Consider the following 11,366-nt stretch of genomic DNA (forward strand, 5'->3'; position numbering starts at 1 on the left):
ACAGCTCATCATACATTCTTTTTTTCCTGATATTCCTAATAACAGGTAAAGAAGATGATACTAATAAATCTTCAGGAAGATTTATACTATTAAGTAAGTCATTCATAACGTTCAAAAAATGTATAGAACTTTCTAAAATACTGTCAAAATGAATTTGTCCAATTTCTAGTTTTACAGAATCTATCATATTCCAAGCTGATAATAAATCCATACCTCTTGTCTGAAGATAACGTGACGTTGGTCCAATAATTTTAAAGATTTTCAAAAATATATGGGCTGTGAGAATTATTTTAAAATTACGTAAATTATCTAATAAAGAAGATGCTTCTGAACAAACTTTAGGTTCAAAATTTTTGGAAATAGAAATATGATGTAAAGCACTAATAAGTAATAACTACAGGGTGATTCTTTTATCATGAACCAGTAAATATCTTGGTAAGTATTAGGAATTTTAAAATTTTTTTTTTTTAATTTTCTAGGTTTTATTATTTTACATTGCATTATGATTTTGATAATTTTAACTACCTCCCTTATTCGATAAAACACTATCAACTTTAGATTTTCAAATGGCAATACCTATTTTTGATAACGACAATCTATAAACATATTCAAAACAATAATTATAACGTTTAAAGTATTTAATTTGAGTAATCCGTTTTCGACCTATTAATGTTTAAGTATTCGTTCATTGCACTGCTACTGGGCATTTAATCAAACTCGACAGTAAAAACCAGAAGTCAAAACAAAATTATATCTCAATTTAATAATACCCTTAACGGTCATAATCGATGATAGCATGAAAAAAAAAACAATAATAGTAATAACTAATGATCATTATATGAATTGGACCCTCTTATCTTATCCCCACTCCCACCAGAAAATCGAGCGTCAGCAAACTACGTCAAGTCTGCAGCGTGCTGTATCAACTATAAAGTATAAAAATAACAAGTCATATTTTTACAATTTACCATCATTTTGGTTACATAATGTAGAGGTGGTTACTGATTCTTGGTATGCGGTATTATCACTTATTACGTTTGTAGATAAAGGAGAAAATGTTTTAACGGTTAATCAACAGTAAATTGTTCCTGAAAGCATGTGTTAACGAAAACGTTTTAAGTAAATTCTAAATTCTATGTATTATTTTAAATATAAGATTAAACCAATTATTGCAATGTATGTTTGTTGATGTTTTAATGTTTTCTTTTGGATAACAAATTTGAATTTAATTACCCAATCTGCACTATTATGTATGGGATCATAATATATTAGATCATACTTTGCCGACAACTTTATTAGTATAATTTATTGGTAAGTTTAATATGATTTACATATTTTATTGATATTTAAATGATAACCTCAGTTAAACATTTTTAATTTTATTTCAGTGGCAATCATTAGAATTTGTATAATAGTGAACTATAAGACTAGACAGCTTAATTTTACCAGCAATTAATGCAAATTCATATTGCTTGCTTCTAATCTAATTCATATCTGATGCTTTATAAATTAATATGGAATAAAGGAATAAAATACATAATATGCATATTTCTACATTATAATTTAAACTTTAAATAGACTAAACAATTAATAATGTAAGTATGATTTTTTTTTTAGATTTTCATTTATTATTCATTAAATTAATAATTGAATGTTTATCTTAATATTTATTTATTTTTAGGAAATTCATTTTGTATTCTTTCAAATTTCAATTGCATTAACTTGTAATTATTAAAATATCTATAACTAGATTAAATGAACAAATGCAAATTGTTATTTTTGGTTACCTAGTCACAGGCGCATAGTACACTTCACCTGATAACTGTTTAAGTTAATATTGGAATGAATTAATACATTTTCATTTTCAAATAGATAACAAAATCAAATCAATTAAGTATGTATAAAAAATTTTTTGTATTAAATAAATCAATTTTATAAATAATTTAATGTTTTTTTTTTACTTAGTTGCATTCAGATTAAGAAAAACAGTGCTGCATCTAGACTAATTACTACTACATTTATAAAATTTGTTGATGATAACATTAAGAATTTATTTTATATTTTAATAATTAAGTTAGGTTATTAATTTACTATTTTCCATAAGTTGTAAAGTAGGGCTATGAAATTTTTATGTAATTTTAAAGAATTTTATTGTAAAATAATATATAAAAAAATAAATAAATAATAACAAAATTGTAAAAATAAATATTGTGTTGAAACAGTTAAAATTTAAAAAATTTAAAAAAAAAGAATTTAAGGTAGGCATATCATAAAAAAAAATATTTACTAAAAATCAACCTATATTCAAAAATAAGTATAAAAAAAAATTAATTTTTATAAAGTTGCTAAATATTAATATTATAGTACATCCATATTTCATAGCCAGAAAAATATGTTGTAATCTAGTGTAGTTAATAAAAAGTATGTTCAATGTTCACTTAATTTTTATTAATTTATCTAGGGTTGTGAATATGTTAAGTGTTAATATTTTTTATTTGTTATGACCTTACCCAAATCCTGCAAAAATTTGCACTACGGAAATTTGTTCATATTCAAGTAAAATTATTGATAACTAATGTGTACATTGCCTTTGATAAATTAATATTAAATTTATGTCCATTATTTGGTATATTCACACACAAGTTAAAATGTTGATAAAAAATGCAAATTACACATCATATAAAATTATATCTCAGAATACCTACATATTAATTAAAATATATAATCAGAAATGGAAAGTCTGATATGCACTATGAACAAGGGGCTCTGGGCCTTTAGCCCCCCCCCCCCTCCCATAAGATTGATAATACAAGACTCAGTTAATTTTGTACTTATTTATAAAAACAAAAAAAATTTAATATAAAATTAATGTAGGTTATTTTTTGTGTTACTTGTCACTTTATTTGTGTAATCTAAAAATTTACCTATTCTACATTTTTTTAAATATACATAGATTACTATTTATTTTTAATGAATAGAAATCATTGAATGGAAAGGGCATCAACAAATTTAAAACTAAAAAAAAAAAGTGTGAATAGACCTCTAACTACTTTAGTCTTAGCTTTAAGTCCTGAATTCTAGTAAAATATACATATTTATGAATTATTTTTTAAATACCTACATTAAAATTGTTAATTTTAAAATGAATAAATATGTGTTTAATATTGTATTAATTTTTATTTAAGTAAAGTTATGTATTAAATTAATGTACATACATATTATATTGTATATTAAATACATATTTTAAAACAATAAAAATTAAAATTCTTCATCTGAAGATATTACATAATTGTTTGTGATCAAACATCCCAAGTCATGTGTTAGTAAAAGCTACTACAAATGAATTACTTAGAAGACTGGCAATTTGTTTAGAAGTGGATGGTCATCAATTTGAACATTTATTAAAATAATATTATTGTAAATAAACTTAAATGAACAGCTTATATGCATTGTATTTTAATTTAATTTCTTATTCTAATAGTAATTAGACAGAAAAAGTAACCAATAATTAAATAAGACCATATTTAAAAAGAATATTTTACTAATGACCCAATAGGTATTAATTCAGTATGCATGACGTGTACACATAGGTGTCCTACATTAATAAAATAAATCAACTTCCTACTTAGTTACTTTGATTTAACTTACCTTTGATATATCAATTTACTTATTGAACAACAAAATAAAATTATTATTATTAATAGTAACATTATTTTAAAAATATAGTTGATTGTTGATTAGTTTAACCAATAAATCGATTTAAAAATACAAAAATACATGACAATATTGTCTATGAGGGCTATACGCAAATTTTCATGTTGTTAATTCCCGCTTATCAAAGGTTTAACGAATCACAATTAATACCTATTCGGTAGTGAGAATTTTACATTAAACACTTGTTTTCAGAAACAGTTTACAAATTAAAACAACTTATACCTACAAAAATTACTGATGAATGTTGATCACGATTTAAGATGGTCGTGCAATCGTGCTGTTAAATGTTGACATTTGTTAATTCAAGGCTTATAGATAATAATAATATAGATAATAATCCTATACTATAAGACCGTGGTTATGATTAACCGTTAATTCTCGTTTATCTACAAATGTAATAAGTGATAAGACCTTATACCAAGAATCAGTAACCAGTGCTTTATTGTGTAACCATTTTGGTAAATTGTAAAATGTTATATTTATACGTTGTTCACTCGACACTCGATGTTCGGCTGAGAGCGGGGATAGGATAGGTAGGTCCAATCCGTACGACCTTTGTACATGGTACTTAAACCTACTATTAACTTATTGTTATTATCGATTATGACTGTTATGGGTATCATTAAATTTAGATTTAATTTCGTTTTTACTTCTGGTTTTGACTGTTGGGCTTAATAAATTGACCAGTAGCAGTAAATTTAACGAATTTTTAAGCATTAATAAGTCGCTAACGGATTACTCAAATTAAATTCTGTAAACGTTAAAATGATTTTTTTCTACATGCTTACAGATTTTCGTTATAGAAAATAGGTATTTCCATTTGAAAATTGAAAGTTTATAGTGTTTTACTAAATAAGGGAGGCAGTTAAAATAATTAAAATTATAACACATTGTAAAACAGTAAAATCTATAAAGTTTTAAAAAAAATTTATATTAAAATTCCTAATACTTACCGAGATATTTACTGGTTCATGATAAAAGAATCACCCTGTATAGGAAAAAGACATTTACCACCATCAAAAATCCAAAATAGAGCTTTTTCTCGAGACCACCATCGCGTATTGTTTTCTCCTATTTTTTGAAGCTTTTTCAATTTATTTGATCCCAAACTTGAATCAATTCCATGTAACCATACGTGCATACGTTTATAAGATTCACTAAAAAATGTTGATAACCGATTCAAAAATCCAAACAGTTTTTTAGCTTCCATACTTTTACACATACACATAAGTTAAGCACATGACTGTAGTACCTAACCTAACCATATATATAAATGCTTTTTATTGTTTTCTTGGCTGTTAATCTTAGATTGTAAACCTGAATACTCCCCTCTCATGTTTGCTGCTCCGTCAAATGATTCACCAATAATACGATCAAACTTAATGGAATGTTCAGAAAAAAGTTTTTTTAACATATCATAATTTTTTTTAGTGCCATTAAATTGTTATTGATACCAAATTCAATAGATTTATCATTAGATGATTGAATAAATGCTTCTACTGAGTGCCTGTGAGTTGATGATTCTTCATGTATTTTAACAACTTCATGAATATGCTTGAAATTATTACAACCGTTAGAAAATGTAGTAGCAGATGAACTAAACGCAATGCAAATCTGACAGTATATAGCTTTGAGCTCATTATTAACACTGATAACCACTTTCGTGCAATTTTTTTGTCATCTGGTGTCTTTCTAAAATAAAGCTTTTGTAGATCTAGTTGGATATTACTGAAAAATACTTAACAAAGTTTATTTTTTAAGGATAGCAGCATTGTTGTCTAGTTTAAATAACTCTTCATTAGATGGCAAATGATACTCAAGAGATTCAACCTCTTAAAATATAAGTTTCATTAGTTTCAATCATTTTACTGATATAGAATATAATATTATACTAATATCAATATGAATATACAAATATAATTAAAGACCATTTTAAGTGCATTGTATACTATAATTTTTGGCATATTTAATACATTTTTTAAGGGTTTTTAGTGCACTAAATTTATAGCACTAATTTATAATTAACTATTAACTTTAATTCTATTAACTATTGTTTTATATATAATTATGTTCTTTTTTTTATATAACACAGTTTTGTGATTTTTAAGAGGTGCTTGGATTATAAATAAGGTAGAAGAGGGATGTAAAAGTGTAAAAAAAAAAAAATTGAAGGCTTAAATGATTTATTGAATTGGATATAATTAGAAAGAATACTGCAGCATATTTTTATAAAAATTTAGGGGAGCCCTATTATTCCACAATTCAAGCCACAAGCACTGTTTTTTTTAAATGTATTTTCTAAAGAATAACATGTATTTAAAACCAATATATTTAAGTGTCATTAATATTAAAAACATAACCAATGATTTTTCAGTAGCTGTGTCTGTTTGATTTTTAGTCACATTAAATGCTAAATTTGAATCAATATCAATATTTCTTATTAAATCATGCTCGTTTTGAACTATAGCAATAGAATTCCCATCACACTAAAATTTAAAAAAATATAATAATATGCTAAATAGAAATTGCTTATAATAAATAATTTAATAATTGAATTGTCAATAATATTAAAAACATTACCAATGATTTTTCTGTAGCTGTGTCTGTTTGATTTTTAGTCACATTAAATGCTAAATTTGAATCAATATCAATATCTATTATTAAATCATGCTCGTTTTAAACTATAGCAATAGAATTCCTATCACACTAAAATTTAAAAAAAATATAATAATTATTATCTAAATAGAAAATGCTTATAATAAATAATTAACACATAAATAATAAATACATTTTTATTCATTTTTTTTTTTTAAGTTGAATTATTTCATTAAAAAATGGAAATTGATAGTAATATTAAGAAACTTATCAATAACTTCTCTGCAGCCAGTGGCGTATTTATATGCAGGCACTATAGGCACGTGCCTACAGCGGCAAATTTTGAGGGGCGGCATATTTTTCAAGGGTTTTTTTTTCGATAATTATGGTATTATATATTGACTTGGTGAGACTTATTATATCGTTTTATGTTATTGTAAAATACTCTAATAGCCACAACAGCATACAAGATTAGTTTAAATTATTGAAAACAATGGCATTGGCTTAAAATAGAATTCGAATTTATTATTTTTATAGTTTCTTACCGCCGCGCGCCGTCTATTGGGAATATTATTCACGCCGCGGCGGCGCGGTCAGTGAGCGTCTATAGAACATATTTATAACAATTGGCAATAATAATAATAGTATAATACTATAATCTAATATTATCAAGACGGCACGCCGCCACGCCCGCCGGTTCTATACAAATATTTTGTTGATATTTTATTTTATTTCTGGAGAAGTGATAATAATTAATTATAATTCAGTCTGTGCGTACTGGCCGTATTGCATAGTGTAGAGTTCTTACTGCTGTAGCTGTGTCGCTTTTATTTGTCTACTTATTATATTGTTGTTGGTTTTTTTTTTAATTATCCTATTTATTTTGTGAATATGAGTACAAATAGAAAACGGTTAAGTGGTGACCAATACAAAAAAATTGCCAAATTAAAAAGTGAAAAGTTGCACTCGTTAAATTTAGTTGGCATATCTTCTGCTGAAAGTTGCTCACAAGCATCAATGTTTTTTGGATTTATACAACAATTATAAAACTTCTTTTCCGCATCAACGCATAGATGGTCAATTTTGCAATTAAATATGAAACATAATGCCAATACAATAATTTAGAGTTTATCGAATAGGTACTAGGTGGTCGGCTCGCGCAGACGCATGTCGAGCATTATATAATTCGTGGGACGAAATTATTAATGCATTGGTCACTATCAAGGATGACATTTTCGAAAAATGTGCTACGCGAAATGAATCAAATGGTCTTTATAATCAAATGCAAAAATTAGAAACATCATTTATGGTAATTTTCTGGAATTATATATTAGAACGATTTAATGCATCAAATAAGCAACTACAATGTGTTGAAATTGTAAATGATAAAGTTTCTCAAATTTATACATCACTTATTAATCTAGTACAAAAAACCCGAGATAATTTTAATGAATATGAAACTAAAGCTAAAAAAATATCAAAGATTACAGAGTACAATGTTGATATAACTCGACAAAAAAAAAAAAAAAAATACACTTCGATGAAAAAGCTGAACAAACTGATTTAAGTGGTGGAGATAAATTTCGAGTTGAATCATTTTACGTTATTATTGATAAAATTACTAATGAACTTGAAAAAAGACACCAGTCCTACAAAACGTTTTGTGATTTATTCGAAGTACTACTAAAAATTACATCTTTAAATTCTTTGAAAATAGTTGAGTCCGCCGAGAAATTGCAAAAAATGTACCCGAATGATTTGGATAATACATTTTCGTCAGAATGCTTACATTTGCAATCTTATTTACTGAATAGTAATATCGATATTGACATCGATATTTTAACTCCAATCACACTGTGTCAGTATTTGAGAGAAAAATCTTTACATATTGAAATATTTCCAAATGTTGACACTGCATTAAGAATTTTCATAAGTGTACCAGTATCCAATTGTACTACCGAGAGATCATTTTCATGCCTCAAACGTGTAAAAAACTACTTAAGGTCCACTCAAAATGATGAGAAGTTAAACAGCTTAGCATTATTCTCTATAGAAAATGAAATGTTAAAAGAATTGAATTGCGAGGATTTAATTGACGCATTTGCCAAAACCAAATGTCGACGTAAACCGATCGTTTAATAAATAATTTATTATATGTAAGACATTTAGAATGTATACAAACATTTTGTAATTCCTTTTTTTCTAATATTTTTCAACTTAAATTATTATTTATATATATATATATATATGTATTTAAAATGTAATTAAAATTTGTTTTGCATACCTACCTAATTAAATTTTATTTTATCATAATTAAGGGCGGCAATTTTCCGCAGGCCTACAAGCAGTAAATATATAAATACGCCTCTGTCTGCAGCTATATTTATTTGATCACACTAAAATGTAAGCAAATATAAACCTAATTAATATGCTATTATTAATGTCGTATATTATGTGTGTAATAAATAACTAAATATTTTCACATTAGGTAGGTAAATGTGTAAATTAAAATTATAAAAATAAATACTTACTGGATTTTCATTATTTGCCTCATTACCACTAGGTTTTGTTTTCTTAAATACGTCTAATATGTTTTGACATGATTGGGCTGCAATTTGTAATTTAATTTTTTTTCGCGTTCTTTGGCAGCTCCACCTTTTGGCTTTTTAGAATTCATTATTTAAAATTTTTACAAACAAAAATAAAAAGCTTAAATATATCCAATACAAGGAATGACTCGCTATTATAACATGTCTAAATACAAACTAGTAGACCATAGACAAGACACAAGAATACTATTATAGACAGTTTGTAATGTGTAGCGTTTGTACTCGAGCAGCAGTCGTCACTTCATCACTCGTCGTCAGTCAGCAATCGGAAATTCTGTACTCACGTAAAAATAATTATTAATTGTTATTTTTGGATGTATATGGTATATCCGTATATCATATCGACATACGCAACGAATAAGGCGGTAACTCAAAAAAATCGAAAATTGAGTTACTGCTATTGGCGTTATAGACATTTTTTCGCTCTATCTCCTACGAAAACGGCAGTAACTGTATCATGATTGTGAACAGAGTAAAACGGGATCTAAAAATAGTTGGAAATAGTGAAATCCCAAGAAAAAAGAAGGAACTTGAGTTACGTCATCATAAAATACATTTTACCATCGAAGATTGACGTAAATTGAGTTACTTCTTTTTTCTTCGGATTGTTTTTTTCTTTCAAGGAAGTAAGTAGTACCTAACCACGTGCAAAAAAATTATATAATAATAATAATATTATTATAATTATTATTTTATAACATACTTAATATCATAACATTGTTATCACTGTTTATCTTTTTAAATGCAATAATAGTTAATACGGTAAATTTAATAATATTATTTAATGGTTGGTACTACCTACAGTACTATAATATTTTATATTTTTATTATTTATTAATAGGTTAATCAAAGAAAACTAAAATTAATTTCCAATTTCGTCTTGATGTTAATAGCAACAATGATAATAATATGAATCATTATCATAATATTATAATATTATTATCATAAATTATGACTATAATAATTATTAATTGCCTAGTAGGTTCGATTCATAGTTTTGTTATTGTACATTTAAGAAATTGTTTGATTTCTTTTTAATTTTATGTTCAGAGGGAAACAGTTAACAATAAATATTACAATATGGAAGTAAGTATTATTTAATATTTTATAATATCTTTAAATTTTTGAAGCATAGTGTTATAATTTATATTAGTTTATATTATTATTATAATTATAACTTAAATCCATCAGATTTCAGAAAGTCATCAGCTATACAACCATGACATTGATGCAATGTCTTTAACCAGCAGTATTTGTAGTTTTTATTCTTATGGACAAATTAGTAGTGATGAAGATTTTGAGTTTGAAGACAATGATTTTGATGACAGTGACAAAGATCCTGATTATTTACCAGAAAGTAATACTGTTGGAGATCAGAGTACAAATTTGGCTGAGGTAATAAATTATAATTAAAAATATTGATCACCTATACTTTAATGTTATTTAAAGCATTATTATAGAAGCATAAATTAGTAAATAATATTATTAAAGTTCCATATTCTTATTAATTACTACTACATTTTGTATTTTAAATGATGAAAAAGGTTTTTTTTTTTTTTTTTTTTTTCAAAATAAGAAGGGATCTATTGGTATTGTTAATGATCATACAATATAATAATATTTTTAATTATCATTCATTTTTCTATTATTATCATTAATTATTTTTAATTATCATTCATTTTACTATTATAATATTATTATTATTTTATATTATTTTCAAGGTTGACAAAGGTATTTTGTATTTTGTTTTATATTAATTAAGAAGAAGTTACCTACTAAAAAAGTTACTAAAAGTTACTAAAAAGATATTTTGTATTTTGTTTTATATTAATAAAGAAGAAGTTACTGCTTTATATTGGTCATATTGTATCCGCGAAAATGGTGGTAACTTGAGTTAACTCCTTTTGTGAAAGGAAGTAACTCAAAGAAAACCCAGGGAAATCCAAACTTTAATGAAATTGATATCAGGCCATATTTAGTGATAAACAAATGAAATGTTGTGTAAGTTTCAATAAAATCCAAATAATATAAGAATAAGAATTGTAATTCAAACTTTAATTTGCTTCTACTGAAAAGTAGCGAAAATTGAGTTACTGCCTTATTCGTTGCGTATGTCGATATGCTCACCCACACTAATATGATTTTACACATCTGCACAAATGTACAATGAACACTATACTCTGTTTAAATAATAACACAACAAAAAAACAGCGGAAAAGTAGATCACCCTAAATTATTTGTTGTACCTACTAATTGAAATTGAACATATAATTATATCACTCGTATAGTACACATGAAAATCTTACAATTTTATAAAATAGTATAGATAGTTCAGTTATGTTGTACAAATAATTTAGGGATGGCAAAAAATCAATGACTATCGATATATCGAAATTTCGATATATTGCATACCCAATATCGATTCCACGATTTATCTACCACTATTTT

General features: G+C 25.5%; 1 protein-coding gene across 1 annotated transcript; it reads left to right on the forward strand.

Annotated features, from left to right (window-relative positions):
• The first annotated feature begins 8,052 nt into the window (after window positions 1-8,052).
• Window positions 8,053-8,448, forward strand: LOC149062125 (52 kDa repressor of the inhibitor of the protein kinase-like). Its single transcript, XM_089215224.1, has one exon. It carries the CDS (start codon window positions 8,053-8,055, stop codon window positions 8,446-8,448), a length of 396 nt encoding a protein of 131 aa, XP_089071350.1.
• Window positions 8,449-11,366: the final 2,918 nt, after the last annotated feature.

This window comes from Diuraphis noxia, unplaced genomic scaffold, assembly GCF_037042655.1.
Source record: "Diuraphis noxia isolate RWA-SAM2 unplaced genomic scaffold, SU_Dnox_SAM2 contig0001, whole genome shotgun sequence".
NCBI lineage: Eukaryota > Metazoa > Arthropoda > Insecta > Hemiptera > Aphididae > Diuraphis > Diuraphis noxia.

Excerpts from the sequence above, each read along its gene's own strand:
- LOC149062125 (XM_089215224.1), top strand. The coding sequence starts at position 8,053 with ATGTACCCGAATGATTTGGATAATACATTTTCGTCAGAATGCTTACAT.